This window comes from Hypanus sabinus, chromosome 2 (assembly GCF_030144855.1).
Source record: "Hypanus sabinus isolate sHypSab1 chromosome 2, sHypSab1.hap1, whole genome shotgun sequence".
Taxonomy (NCBI): Eukaryota; Metazoa; Chordata; class Chondrichthyes; order Myliobatiformes; family Dasyatidae; genus Hypanus; species Hypanus sabinus.
The window spans coordinates 178,563,052-178,578,812 of record NC_082707.1 but is presented as its reverse complement, the minus strand read 5'-3'; the positions used below and the strand labels follow the sequence as shown (position 1 = coordinate 178,578,812).

Here is a 15,761-nt window from a genome sequence, read left to right as displayed (position 1 = left end):
AATCTCATCTCATTGTCAGGATCTTGGAATAAACACTGATTTGCTTAAATAGAACTAATGTGGTGATGTCTGAAAATTTAGGTATTAAATAACTATATCAATATTTCATAGAACAGTGCTTGGTGTAAATAATAGGGAAATGAATTTTGTCTTGATATGAAAACTGAAGCTGCATTGATGCACTGTCTCACAAAAGGTCTTGCTCTGAAAACATTCTAGTGGATAATTAGAGGATCCATTAAAAGTGAGAAAACTTAAGGTGCTCAATGGAAAGTTATTTAGCACTCCAAAACATTTAAATTAATAAGTTGCCATTCGTTAAAGTGCAACTGATTGCACTTTCTTGCTCTGTATGCTGTTATACCAGTAAGTTTTTGGCATTCTGTTAGAGGCCAGAATTTAGCCACCAATCACAATGAAGACTGATCAGCTGACATGTTTGTTTACGGAGCTGGTGCTGTAGGAGTTCCACTCACATTTCCTTCATTTTTCAGGAGGACCTGAAGAGAGAATCATTGCATCATCAGTTCAGACTTGTGAAGAGGAGGACCAACACAAGCCACGTGCAGGAGTATGGGAACCTGGTGAGGATTCCACTTGTGGCCAGTAACGTTACTGTCTCTCTTAGAAAAGGCGGCTAGAGAAGATGAGCCCATTGCTTTTCATCTGGTTACTTGTTTTTAAAAAAAACTTAATTTTCTTTTACTTGCCCCTTCTGCCCCTCTCCACCATTACCCTTCCATCGTCCTTTTTGGTCAGCAGCTATGTTGTTACTGGAGTTTCTCTGTGTGTCGGGCAACAATGGCTGCTGCTTTGGTGTTTGTTTTTTTTTTGGTGGGGCCGAGTTGCGAGCTCAAGGCCTAACCCAGCACGGATGGGAAGCAAGCTGGCCGGATTTGAACCCACGATCACTCGCCTCAGAGCCCAGTGCGGATGCCACCGCACCGCCGGCTGGCTTGTGTTCTTATAGTGCATCTGAAAACCAATGCGGTGATGATTCCACACTTTCACAGCTTTCTAAACAATGAGATTAATGGGTTCTTCATGATCAGCATGGACTGATCAGCTGAAAAGCCTGTTTCTGGGCAGGTGACTCTGTTCCAGTCCTCCTTTCATTAATCTGCCTTCCACTTCAAATGTAGAACTTTAAGATCCAGCTGAAAACATCCCTTTTTCTCTCTGAGGCTAAATATGTAATTTCTATAAGAGGACTATGTTGGGCCAACCCAGCCACTGGATGTCCATTCACAATTATTTGGCATCCCCTTCCAAAGCAGAAGCAGTACTGAAATCCTCAATATTAATTTTATTAAAGGGCAAGGTGGATCATTATTATTTCTAATCCAGCTGAGGAATCCAACTTGAATGTGCCAGGTTATAAACTTTGTTTTTAAAAAGCTTTATAGAAGTCTTGCTCTTATTTTCTTTCACCTTGACTGAGCTTAAGTTACCACTCAATGCATTTTAGTAACTATTTAAGAACTTTTTAAAAGCTATTTATTAATGCTTTTGGGGAGGGTGATTTTAGATGCATATCATATTTATATTGAGTTAAATACTTATGTAATTAGTTTTGTTACAGTAAGTGTATGGGACACTGGAAAAATGTTGAATTTCCCCTAGGGGATGAATAAAGTATCTATCTATCTATCTATCTACTTTGTGCAAGGGGCAGTCTATTGAATTTAATCAGGATGTACAACTAATCACCATTTTTTATTGAGAAGTAAATTATAAATATTACTTATTTTTCTTTGTCACATATTTCAGAGGCAGACAGATCTGAAAAGTAGAAGACTGAGCAATTTTCAGACAGCCTAGATCTTCAGCTTCGATAATAAGTGTTAAGTTCTCTGTCAGGAAGGGTGGCTAAATATGTAATTTCTGTAAAATGTTTTGAAGAGGACGATGATGGATCAACCCGGCCATTGGATTTCCATTCCCAATTACTCGGCATTCCTTTCCAAAGCAGAAGTATTACTGAAATCCTCAATGTTCATTCCCCGCCATTTCGGACATAGAGCTGTAGCTCGGTGGTTTCGGCATTCCCCACAAAGACGGGACAGGTCGGTCTTTTCAAGGTGGAGGAGGTGAAGAATGCTTTATGATTAACTCATCGTGCTGCACAAAACATTGCAGTTCTGCCTCAGAACGGCTCACCTGACCTGGAACTGTCCATTTTATCAGCCGAGTGCCATCATCCTGGTAGTGGTGTGCATTCCGCCTCTGTCAGGCCGGCACTGGAAGAACGGCGCACCGTAATCAGCGGGCACCCTGATGCTTCTGTCAGTGCGGGAGCCGGCTTGGAGACGTCTCGGAACAACTGCCACCCGTGAAACCTGAGGAGCCAATGCACTTGACCATCCTTATTTACTTAGTGATGCAGTGACGCTCCAGCAACCCCAACTTAACCCTAGCCTGCTGACAGGAAAACTTACAATAACCAATCAACTTAACCATTACAACTTTGGACTGCGAGGAAACCCACGCATTCCACGGTGAGGATGTACAGATTCCTTACAGAAGACGCTGGGATTGAGCTCTGAACTCCGAAGCCCCCAGCTGTAATAGCGCCACGCTGAGTGCTGCGCTACTGTAGTGCCCACTGTACTGTGGTTATACCACAATCAGGTGCTGACCATGCCATCCCACGCCTATACTTTGGGGAGTCTGACCACCTGGCGGCACTTCCACTCCCTGTGTAAAGGCAGAGACTAAAGGCTGCAGCACCTGTGGTGAGGACCAAGAAGGTAAGGCCAAGGGAGGTGCAGGATTTGCCTTGAGTTGATAGACTGGACAATATTCAGGGATTCAACTGAGTCTGAATGAATATGTCACAGTTGTCACTGACTACAAGACCTGTGTGCATGAATGTGTGCCTTTGAGAACATACCGGACATACCCTAACTAAAAGCCATGGATGAACCAGGAAATCTGTCGCCTGCTGATGACTGAATCAGTGGCTTTCGGGACCGGTAATTCAGAACTAAACAAGAAGTCCAGGTATGATCTACGGAAGGCAATTTTAAAGGCAATGAAACAATTCCAGTTGAAGTTGGAGATGGAATTGGATGCATGTCAGTTCTGGCAGGATTTGCAGGCCATTACTCCCTACAAAGTGAAACCTGACTATATAAAAGAGCTTCTCCCAGGTGAGCTCAACGCGTTATGCACACTTTGAAAGGGGGAATACAGCAAATCTCTGCAGCATCTGGTGACCCTGTGATCTCTCTCTTAGCTGATGTCAGAGCATCTTTCAAGAGGGTGAACCCTTGCAAGGTGCCAGGCCCTGATGGTGTATCTGAAAACCTGTGCAAACTACCTGGAGAGAGTGTTCAAGGACCTCCTCGATCTCTTATTGCTACTGTTGAAGGATCCACCTGCTACAACAGGGCAACAATCACACCAGTGCCTAAGAAGAGTGCAATGAGCCTCAACAACTATTGCTGAGTTGCACTCACATCTACAGCGATAGTGCTTTGAGAGGTTGGTCATGACCAGAGACAGCTCCTGCCTGAGCAAGGACTGGACCTGCTGCAATTTGCCTATCGCCGCAATAGGTCTACAGCAGATGCAATCGCTGACTCTCCACTCAACCTTGGATCACCTGGACAATAGTAATACCTACATCAGGCTTCTGTTTATTGACTACAGCTGTGCCAACACAATCATGCCCTCAGTTTTAATCAACAAGCTCCAAAACTTGGGCCTCTGTACATTCCTTTCATAGAGTGGATTTGGAGAGGAAGTTTCCTGTGGTGGAAGAGTCTAATAAGAGAATAGAGAGGCATCCTTTTAGAACGGAGATGAGGAGGAATTTCTTTAACCAGAGAGTGGTGAATCTGTGGAATTTGTTGCCACAGGCAGCCATGAAGGCCAAGTCTTTATTAAGACAGAGGTTAATGGATTTTTGATTGGTCAGGGCATGAAGGGATATGGGGGGAAAAGGCAGGAGATGGGGTTGAGAGGAAATATGGATCAGCCATGATGAAATGGCGGAGCAGCCTCGATGGACCAAATGGCCTAATTCTGCTCCTATATCTTATGGTCCCTTTGCATCTGGATCCTTGACTTCCTCATCAGGAGACCACAGTGTGTGCAGATCAGTAATAGCAGCTCCTCTTTGCTGACAATCAACACTTTTGCAACTCAAGGATGCATGCTTAGCCCACAGTTCAACTGTCTCTACATCTATGACTGGCAAATTTATAGATGACATTTGAGCCAATGACACAACTATTGCTGGCAGGATCTTGGATGGTGACAAGAGACGTACAGGAGTAAGATGGATCAACTGGTTGGGTGGTGTCGCAACAGCAGCCTTGCACTCAATGTCAGTAAGACCAAGGAATTGATTTTGGATTTCATGAAGAGTAAGTTGAGAGAACACACAGCAATCCTCATCAAGGGATCAAAAGTGGAAAGGGTGAGCACTTTCAAGTTCCTGGGAGGATCTATCCTGGGCTCAACATATTGATGCAATTACAAAGAAGGCACAACAGCGGCAATATATCAGTAGGAGTTTGAGGAAACTTAGTATGTCACCAAAGACTCTGGCAAATTTCTACAGATGCAGCATGGAAGGCATTCTGACTGGCTGCATCACTGTCTGATGTGGAGGGAGCAATGCACAGGATCGGGAAAAAGCTGCAGAAGGTTGTAAACTCGGCCAACACCATCAAAACACGGTGCCTTAAAGTGACATCCATCATTAAGGCCCCCATCACCCAGAACATGTCCTCTTCTCATTGCTCCCACCAGGGAGGAGGTACAGAAACCTGAAGATCCACACTGTGCTTCAGAAACAACTTCTTCCCCTCTGCCATCAGGGTTCTGAATGGACAATGAACCTGTGAACACTACCTCACTACTTTTTCCTCTCTCTTTGCACTATGCAATTTAATTCGTATATTTAATTTATAGCTTTTATTATGTATTGCAATGTACCTCTGCCACAAAACAATAAATTTCACGATGTAAGCCAATGATACTAAACTGGATTCTGATTTTGAAGGCATTTCCAGAAGCCAGAGCTAGAGGTTTATAAAATGCAATAGGAAATTCTGTAGAAACTGTGTCAGCGATTGAAATTGGAATGCCGGCCCAAGTGCATTAGTATCTACACATTTAAGGGGGGGGGGGCAGGGGTATTTAAATGCCTGATGGAGAATAGAAGAATATGCTGCTGAGCATTTGATGGGAAGGCTTGTGTAGAGGATGCAGATGTTCTATTAGTAGTTGTTCAAAATTGTTTAATGTCTTTTCCAGTACATGAGTCTAAAAGGGAGCAAGATATGTGTTACTCCAGGTCGGTTGCAACATGGGGAAAAAAAACGCAATAAGATAAACAACAACGCACACACAAAATGCTGGTGGAACGCAGCAGGCCAGGCAGCATCTATAGGGAGAAGCACTGTCAATGTTTCAGGCCGAGACCCTTCGTCAGGACTGACTGAAAGGAAAGATAGTAAGAGATTTGAAAGTGGGGGGAGGGGGAAAATATGAAATGATAGAAGACCGGAGGGGGTGGGATGAAGCTAAGAGCTGGAAAGGTGATTGGTGATTTCCCTTGCTGCCGGGCCTCCTGTGTTCCACCAGCATTTTGTGTGTGTTTGAATTTTCAGCATCTGCAAATTTCCTCGTGTTTGCACAATAAGATAAAGTACACTATAGTAAAAAACAATAAACATAAATAAGATAGCTTGTATATGTCGATTGTCCATGAAGTGACGCTGGGCGCAGGATAGTCTGTACATAAATTGCCTCTGTTGGGAAATGGTAAAGTAGTGGTGGTAAGGAGTGTTTGGTGGGGGTGGGGGGGGGTTGTTGCTGAGCCTTGCTGCTTGGGGATGTAGATGTTTCTGAGCCTGGTGGTCCTAGCATGGATGATACGTAGCCCCCTCCCTGATGGGAGTGAGACAAACAGTCCATGAGCAGGGTGGGAGGGCTCCTTCATGATATTTCTGGCCTTTTTCCAGCACCTTTCTGTATACAAGTCCTTGATGGCAAGTGTGCTGGTGAGACGTTGTGCGGTTTTGATTATCTGTTGTAGAGCCTTCCTGCCCCTGCGGTGCAGTTTCGCTAGCATGCAGTGATGAAACTGCTTACAGTTTGCGCTGCTGTGCTGCTGATATGAGTGGTGAACTTCTCCTGAACTCTGACTATCTCCTGTGTCTGGTTGACAATGAGGAATGGGTTATTTGGCTGACACCAGGCCTTGTGCTCTTCCACCTCCCCACTGTAGGTTGCCTCATCGTTGTTGGTGATGACTGTTGGGTCATCGGTAAACTTGATGATGTGATGATTCAGGTAATCGTCCTCCACTCACTACAGTTTTCTGAGAAAACTTGTTCTGCTTTCAGTGGGAGAAGTTGCTGTTCTTTCTTCAGCACTTTAAATACACCTTTTCTCTGTAGATTAATTTTGTTCGGTTTGAAGTAGACTTTACTGTGATCCCTGTCATTTATGCCCTACCTGATGTGTATCTGTGACTGGCACAGTGCTGTCAATATATTATCTGGATTTAAGTACTGTTTAGGAGATCTCCTAGTGAAATTGGGACTCTTGCCTTCTGACTCGCTAAGAAAAGCATCAGCTCTGAACAAAATTGTCATTGATTGCAGACAAAAATGCTTACTAGAAAATGGATTCATTAAAAATGTTCTTTTTTCCCTAGACAGTGTCCCACATGAAACTGAGTGCATTTCAGGGCTCGAAGAGGGGACCCCCCAAAATGAAGCCTCCAACGGACATTGTAGATGCAGTGCCAAGCCCTGACGTTGTTCTTGCCATTCTTAAACGCAAGTACATGGCAACAAACAGTATTAAGGTGGCTCGGAAGGTTCTGACTGAAATCAGTGAGCACTTGCAGGTGAGCAGTGTACATTGCACACTGATCCATGCAGAACCCGTTGTGCTTTATCACTTCACCAAATTAAGGTTTAGTGAATACTTCTGGCGTTCCTAGTTTGATGCTAATGTTTTTTTTATGCAATGAGTGATAGTACTGTCTGTTGAACTGTGAATTGAATTGACTTCTTGCATCATTCACAAACATGAGGAGAAAAAATCTTTACGTTACATATCTGAATGTGCCAATTATAGTAATTTGTAATAAATAGTATGTACAGTAAGATATACAGCAAAAGTCAATATAGCTGAGAAATACAATTGTGTCAGTGTGAGTTAATCAGTCTGATGGCCTGGTGGAAGATGCTGTCCCGGAGTCTCTTGGTCTTGGCTTTTCTGCTGCGGTACTGTTTCCCGGATGGAACAGTGTGTGGTCGGGGTGTCTCGGGTCCCCAATGATCCTTTGGGCCCTTTTTATGTACCCTATTGCTGTAAGTGTCCTGAATAGTGGGATGTTCACATCTAGAGATGTGCTGGGCTGTCCACACCATTCTCTGCAGAGTCCTGTGATTAGGGGAAGTACAGTTCCCATGCCAGGCAGTGATGTAGCCAGTCAGGAAGTAGAAAGTCTTTGGGATACAGACAAGTGTGAGGTAATGCACTTTGGAAGGAAAAACCAGGGTAGAACATACAAGGTAGGGCACTGAGGAGTGCGGTAGAACAGAGGAATCTAGGAATACAGATACAAAATTCCCTAAAAGTGGTGGCATGGGTAGATAGGGTAGTAAAGAGAGCTTTTGGTACATTGGCCATTATAAATCAAAGTATTGAGTACGAGTTGGAATGTAATGGTGAGGTTGTATAAGGCATTGGTGAGGCCGAATTTGGAGTATTGTGTACAGTTTTGGTCACTGAATTACAGGAAGGATATTAATAAAGTTGAAAGGGTGCAGAGAAGATTTACAAGGATGTTGCCGGGACTTGAGAAACTGAGTTACAGAGAAAGGTTGAAAAGGTTAGGACTTCTCTCCCTGGAGAGTAGGAGAATGAGGGGTGTTTTGATAGAGGTGTATAAAATTATGATGGGTATAGATAGAGTGAATGTAAGCGGGCTTTTTCCACTGAGGCCAGGGGAGAAAAAAATCAGAGGACATGAGTTAAGGGTGAAAGGGGAAAAGTTTAAATGGAACATTGAAGGGGGCTTCTTCACACAGAGTGGTGGGAGTGTGGAATGAGCTGCCAGATGAAGTGGTAAATGTGGGCTCACTTAACATTTAGGAAAAACTTGAACAGGTACATGGATGAGAGGTGTATGGAGGAATATGGGCCAGGTGCAGGTCAGTGGGACTAGACAGAAAAATGATCTGGCACAGCCAAGAAGGGCCAAAAGGCCTGTTTTTGTGCTGTAATGTTCTGTGGTTCTATGATTTAGGGGTTGTGGATTGAATAATGAAATTTGCTTTGACTTTTGGTCACTAAATGACTGCAAGCTGCAGATCTCAGGGCAGAAGGGTCCATTTTCTGAGCTGGGGTATTCTCCATTGATTTTGGGATGCTCCAGAAACTGCTGAGCTGAAGCACCTTGTATTTCCCAGGAATATAACGAGGTTTTGTGTGTCTCGTCTGGTCCTAGTCATTTGTATGAGGGTGCTCGCCTTAAAAAAAAAAAGTGAAATAATGATAGTTTTGCTTTGAATTAGTCTATAATTTTTTAAAAATAAGATAGTTTTCATGACATGTTGTTGGAGGCCTATTCAAGCAGTCCATAGATGTAGCCTTGTCCTGCTGTCTGAGTCCTCATCACCACTCGTAAGTCTCTCAAGTGTGGCCTGTATGGGTAATATCTGAAAGATGTGGGTCAGGATACCCAATCTGGCTTGTTAGCTGCTCCCATCTCCACAGATTCTGCCTGCCTGCTGAGTATTTCTTGCATTTTCAATCAATGTTCAGTAAATTATTGAGACAGATTTCATAGTGAAATTGACTCTTTAGATTTCTGCTTATAAAATCACAGTGACATGCTTTTTGACCTGCCAGGTCGATGCCAACCATAAATCAGTTATCTATACTGAATCCTTTTCTGAGCACATAACACCTTCTAGGTCTGTATTCTAGATTCCAGAGACAGTCGGTTCTGCAGATGCTGGAAATCTACTTTTATTCCTATCCATAGATGCTGCCTGACCTGCTGAGCTCCTCCAACACATTGTGTATTATTCCAATTTCTGGGTGAAAAACCACCTTCTCTGATCTCTTCCACATTTCTTGCCTCTTGTCCTATGCTTAAAAAGGGAATTATAGACCGGTTAGCCTGACGTCAGTGGTGGGAAAGATGCTGGAGTCAATTATGAAAGAGGAAATTACGACACATTTGGATAGCAGTAGAAGGATCAGTCCGAGTCAGCATGGATTTATGAAGGGAAAATCATGCTTGACTAATCTTCTGGAGCTTTTTGAGGATGTAACTATGAAAATGGACAAGGGAGAGTCAGTGGATGTAGTGTACCTGGACTTCCAGAAAGCTTTTGATAAAGTCCCACATAGGAGGTTAGTGGGCAAAATTAGGGCACATGGTATTGGGGACAGAGTACTGACATGGATTGTTAATTGGCTGGCTGACAGGAAACAGAGTAGCGATTAACGGGTCCCTTTCGGAATGGCAGGCTGTGACCAGTGGGGCACCGCAAGGTTCGGTGCTGGGACTGCAGCTGTTTACAATATACGTTAATGATTTAGATGAAGGGATTAAAAGTAACATTAGCAAATTTGCTGATGACACAAAGCTGGGTGGCAGTGTGAAATGTCAGGAAGATGTTATGAGAATGCAGGGTGATTTGGACAGGTTGGGTGAGTGGGCAAATGTATGGGAGATGCAGTTTAATGTGGATAAATGTGAGGTTATCCACTTTGGTGGCAAGAACAGGAAGGCAGATTACTATCTAAATAGAGTCAGGTTAGGAAAAGGGGAAGTACAACGAGATCTAGGTGTTTTTTGTACTTCAGTCAATGAAAGCAAGCATGGAGGTACAGCAGGCTGTGAAGAAAGCTAATGGCATGCTGGCCTTTATAAAGAGGAATTGAGTATAGGAGTAAAGAGGTCCTTCTGCAGTTGTACAGGGCCCTGGTGAGACCCCACCTGGAGTATTGTGTGCGCAGTTTTGGCCTCCAAATTTGAGGAAGGACATTCTTGCTATTGAGGGAGTGCAGCGTAGGTTCACAAGGTTAATTCCCGGGATGGCGGGACTGTCATATGTTGAAAGATTGGAGCGACTGGGCTTGTATACACTGAAACTTAGAAGGATGAGAGGGGATCTGATCGAAACATATAAGATTATTAAGGGATTGGACACGCTGGAGGCAGGAAGCATGTTCCCGCTGATGGGTGAGACCAGAACTAGAGGCCACAGTTAAGAATAAGGGATAGGCCATTTAGAACAGATATGGAAAAACCTTTTCACCCAGAGAGTGGTGAATATGTGGAATGCTCTGCCCCAGAAAGCAGTGGAGGCCAAGTCTCTGGATAAATTCAAGGGAGAGTTAGATAGAGCTCTTGTAGACAGCGGGGTCAAGGGATATGGGGAGAGGGCAGGAATTGGGGTACTGATTGTGTATGATCAGCTATGATCACAGTGAATGGCGGTGCTGGCTAGAAGGGCCGAATGGTCCACTCCTGCACCTACTGTCTATTGCCTATTCCCTTGAGGGTTAGATACCTGATGTGGGGAAAAGTTTCCTGCAAACTACCTTTCCTGTTCTGGTAATTTTGCATACCATTATTTGAACTCCTTTCCAAGGAAACCAAACCTATTCAGTCCTTGTAACTGAAATGCTCTATCATAGCAAAATCCTAATGGAGGTGTAAGAGATGTTTCAAGACAAGACCCTTCATCAGATCCTTCAAGAGACCCTTCCAAGTCCTGATGAAGGGTCTTGGCCCGAATTGTCGATTTTTCATGTTTCACTTCTATAGATGCTGCCTGACTGCTGAGTTCCTCCAACAATTTGTGCGTTGCTCTCGGTTTCCAGCATCTGCAGGATCTCCTGTGTTTATGCTGGAGGAATCCAGTGGCTTGAACAGCTATAGGTGTGGAGGAAGTATTGATGTTCCAGGACAAAACCATGCAACAATCCTGCTTTGCTGATGCATCCGTTCTCTTGCAGAGAAAAAGAATAATTCAGGAGTCCATGAGGAAGATAGTTTCCATTGTTACAGGATCTGAGGAACAAACAGTACGGATTCTAAATTCTCGAAATCGTATCTACAATCACGTATGCTATCAAGCTGCAAATTACTATTTCAAAACCCGCTGCTTCAACTGGCACTCGACACTTGTAAGTATATAATTTCATTGAAAAATTATTTTTTGCTTAGAATGAGAAACCTGCCACATGTTAGTTTGTTTTTTCTTTTGGCACTTTTGGGATCTCAGTTTGGAGAAGTCATTGTCATCACTGTGCAGCCAAGAGAATTTCCTTTTGTAGTAGAGCAGTTTTAAAAAAAAACACATGTTGGGATAGAACTTGCTGAGGCAACTTTGCATGGAACTACTGGCTGTATTTTGAAGTCCATGCACCTCGAGCAGTTATGATGGCCAATGCTGACCTTGTGCCAGATTAGACAGTGAGCCACCCTATTTGAATAGAAAAGAACAGCTTCAAGGGATATGAGGAATGTACTATAACTTAAATGTTAGCATTGAGTACACTTAACTGTTTAAGATTTTTGACATTCTCAATTAGGCTATTTTAATTGACTTTTAAAAAAAAAAAAAAAAAATTTTCTGAATGTAAAGGGCATATGGGCAAGTTCCATTGTGACCGGTGTCTATAGTTTTTCTGCCTTTTTGTGAGTGGGGCTTGTCATGTCCTAATCATGTAACTGCATTATATTGCACAACCCTGCCGCTTCAGATGGCGACAGCTTTTGTAAGTGAATTGGTGCTTTTAGATTTAAGGAAGGTAAGGTTTTATCACTTCCATTAACAGATAACAGGCAACAAGGTGTGGTACAGCAAAAGCTAAATTTATGTTGGCTTGCAATGATGTAGTAATCATGAGACGGGGAGAGTCATGAGTGGATAACAAAGGCACATAAGTATTCTGGTGTTTCCATTGTACTGTCAATTTCTCAAAGTTCCCTCCTGGACATCATCCGAAAGGCACCTTGCTCACTAAATACTGCCTTCTTGTTTGATCGTGGGGCTCCCCCAATGCACAGTCTAGTCTTGTCATCTGTGGCCAATCTAAATGGAATTCACAGATTATTGACCAAGACCAGAGATCCTCTGGATTTCTATTTCCTTGTCTTGTAAATGATAATTGATCTTTGTGTTGCCTAATGATTGTAGTTGTCCGGAATCACGTACACCATCCTTGTGAATCTTTTCTCTATTCCTTGTGTGGTGACATCATTCCTATCACGAGCGCACAATACTCTTTCTTTCTTTATTAATAATGCTAGCTTCTCTTTTCTGTTTGCAGAATGAGTTTGCACTGAGACAACTTTATGTTTTAGTCAATCTTTGTGAAGAAGGTTTCTCAATAAACAGGTAATGTTTTCTGATTTGATCTTTATCACAATGTATTTCATTAGTCTGAAGGCTTTATTTCAAGCCTTGCAACCAACAAATTAAATTAAAATTATTATAATGATGCAAATATGATGAAAAGCAAGTTAGAGGAAAAAGAAAAAACTAGTCTGACACAAGGCCCCAATGTTTTTTTACATGCATTGTAGTGCTGTTGGCTGCATTTTCTGAGCATTTCATTTCGTTCTCGTGCCCCACCATGAACACTGTCCCTCTTGTTTTTTTTTGGTTTGGTTAACATGTCAATTCCTTAAAATTTCTAGGAATGTTTTGAACTGACTATTGTATCTCTTTTTACAGTATCCTTCAAGCCATGGATAAAGTATGCCTTGCGAGGAATTAAAATGCACTGGCCTGAATATGCAGAAAATTTTATCCTATTTTGATTTGCAGCTTCAAGGATTAGAAATAATGGAACGGATCTGTAAATCCGTTCTGTAATTGGATCTGTAAATCCAATCTGTAATTGCTGTGGAACACCATTCTTCAAGGTCTCTTGTAATATTGCTTCTTTTCGCACATTTTGATTTTCATACTTTCTGTACAAATTTTACTCAGATTGCCTTACTGATGGAAAATTATTTTTCTGTGATTGTGCACCTTATAACCAAAGATGAATTCCCTTGATTGTTTTAATGTTAGTTTTAAGTAACCAGGGAAAGCACTAACCACTGTTAATGTAGCTGTACTCGAAATACATGTATGCATAAGAACAATGTATAAACCAATGAACTGAGAAAAAACCTTTTGCACGTCTATTAAAGATATTTGATGTGACCAGAGTGAAAATGCTGACAATTGCATACATTCCTACCTCTATCAGGATTATTAAATACAATTTGAATAAAGTTGCCTGATAGTTCCGCTCCCTCATTGTTGTTTCAATATAATATACTTATGAAAGTGCCATTTCTTTTCATCTTGGCAAACACTAATATTGAGTTGTGACAGGCAAGGGGAAGCTGCTATTGAAGTGGTTGAAGAAGTTACCCTCAGGAATGATCAAAATGACTGAGTTACAATCAGTGGCTATCAACCACTCTAACTATAACCTCTGCGAATTGGGAGTTGTCGTTGAGAAAGGCTGTTCGATTCTGTTTCTACCTTGATGGGCATTGACCTGCTTTCGTACTTGGAGAGTTTCTTTTTGAAGCAGTCAGTCTGAAAGGTTCACATTTAGGGAGCTATCAAGAGTGAAGGCTGAGCAATGTGGCTGGAAGTGGGCCAATCAACTTTATATTTTATTTTAAAAAAAAATCATGACTGGTATTCGTCATCAGTTATCGATGCCTTCTGCCTCTTATGCCCCTCCCCAAAAAGTTTAATTTTACTTTTGGGACTCGGTATTAGTTTATGCTCTATCTTCTTCGTTCCCCTTTCTATTCAACCTATCAGCTTGAGCAGGGTGACTGTGTGCTGAATCAGGGAGCCATGACCTAGGTTCATATTTCCTAACATTTCACATTAGGATCGGAAATAGAGCAAAATGTGATATCATCATGTTCGGGAGTATCAGTGGAGAGGCTCCATTTTGTTTGTATAGGATTTATTCTGTTTTGGGACTGCAAGAAGGACAAGAATGCACTTCAAGGTATATTATACCTTCTAACTTCTGATGAAAATTAAACAGCTGGTCCATTGCTGTGCAAAAGAAACAATTTATCTTTCTTCTTTGCAGCGCCCGTACCCGCTTGTGTGTGGGCAGTGGCCAAGGTTGAACGATTCATTCTGGAGAAAGAATAATGTTCCAAGCACACCATGCAATTGGAAGTCCAGTATTGCATTGTTTCTTCTTTGGGAAGAGGCAATCCAGAAGGCTGTGAAATAGCTAAAGGATGAAATCACCCATATCCTTGCCCTCCATTTCCTTTCCTGCTTGGTTTTCAAGATCTTGCTACTGTGTTCTGATTATTTGGATGAAACTAACTATACATAAGCTGAAACATGAAACTCCCAGTTCTCAGGGTGTCTGAGATTTCCTGGTACTTGACTTAAATGCAAATTGTACGATAGGTATAAGAAAGTCTTTGAGTTACTGGAATAATGTTGTGGGATTTCCCCTGGAACAAAAAGCAAATCTTAAGTCTATATCATATGATTAGTTACTCATTCAACACAGGAATTTTAAATGGATGTGCAATCCCAACCTTTATGAGAACAGGCTTCTGAAAAAGAGTGAATTCTGCCACTTGTAGATCTGGTACCATGAAATAAATGCACAGCGAGAACCATCTGTTCACTCACCAGCACATGGTGGGGGACTGTTGCTTAAACAAAACACTTGTCACCTTTGCTTAAAAGAAGACATTTCTTCATATATGATCTTTTATCAGGGTCATCTTCAGAGAAACTAGGCCACAAACTCATTTAGAGGTGGGGGGGGGGGGGAGGCACCTGTAAATCTGTCCTCTTTATTAAGTAATTTGAACTGTTTTAGATAGTTGCAAATGCTGCTGAAGAGACAGTGGAAGAAATTTAACTTGCATTTTTTTTTGTAACTTGTACTAGATTTGGCAACAGGCCTCTTAATTTTATGTATTGTGTGGGTGGCATTGTAAGACATCAGTAAAAATAAAACTCTGTGCACTGAATTAAGTCTTTTAATTTGGAGACATGGAGCATGTTCTAAGTGATCAAAAACTGGAATCACCAAAGGCCCAAGATAAAGTAAGAGCCCATTCCACGGTTCATTAAAATGTTCCAGACAAGCGCAGTCTTGCGCTGCAGTTTGGCATCCTCAAGCTAGGTTCTGCCACCTGTCCAGTCTACAGGAGTCAGACCTGAGTGGAGACAGATCTTCTGAAAGTCAACTTCGCCTTTGAGATGCAAAGTACATAATTAATATTATTTAGCATTGTGTGTGGAGCAGGAAGCGACAGACCAATTATCATGCCAGCATTTTGAAGAATATTATGACAAGTGTAGAAAGCACAGTGTCACTTCATTTACAACCCTCTCAATTACGTGTTTTCAAAACAAAAACAGATTTTTTAAAATATAAAAATAGAGCACATCGATGTGCTGCAGTTTAAACTCAACTAATATCAGAATTTATCATTCTTGTCACAGCACTGTTAAAAGCGTCACGGGGAGAGGAAGCCATCTCCATTCCTGGATCCCTTGTGGGTTTTCAGGCAACATGTGGCAACACTAAGTAATACTGGGAAAATGGAAACTGGTAGGCAGTGAGATTTGGAAGGAAATGGGTGGGGGGTGGGGACTAAGATGAGATTTTTTCATAGAAATGAAACTTACTTAGTAACAGTGAGGATTATTTAGATTCTGCTGACAATTAGTCATCAACACTTACTAAATCCAGAAGTG

General features: G+C 42.1%; 1 protein-coding gene across 6 annotated transcripts in view; it reads left to right on the top strand.

Moving 5' to 3' along the window:
• The window catches only part of lgmn (legumain), a 50,228-nt gene extending 36,923 nt beyond the window's left edge, over window positions 1-13,305 (top strand). For all 6 annotated transcript variants that reach the window (XM_059960197.1, XM_059960205.1, XM_059960208.1 and 3 more), the window contains 5 exons: window positions 495-584; window positions 6,677-6,871; window positions 11,011-11,181; window positions 12,331-12,398; window positions 12,738-13,305. In XM_059960197.1, coding sequence (XP_059816180.1) covers window positions 495-584; window positions 6,677-6,871; window positions 11,011-11,181; window positions 12,331-12,398; window positions 12,738-12,780 — 567 coding nt within the window. In that variant the 3' untranslated portion in view covers window positions 12,781-13,305. The remainder of the gene's footprint in view (window positions 1-494; window positions 585-6,676; window positions 6,872-11,010; window positions 11,182-12,330; window positions 12,399-12,737) is intronic.
• The last annotated feature ends 2,456 nt before the right edge of the window (window positions 13,306-15,761 follow it).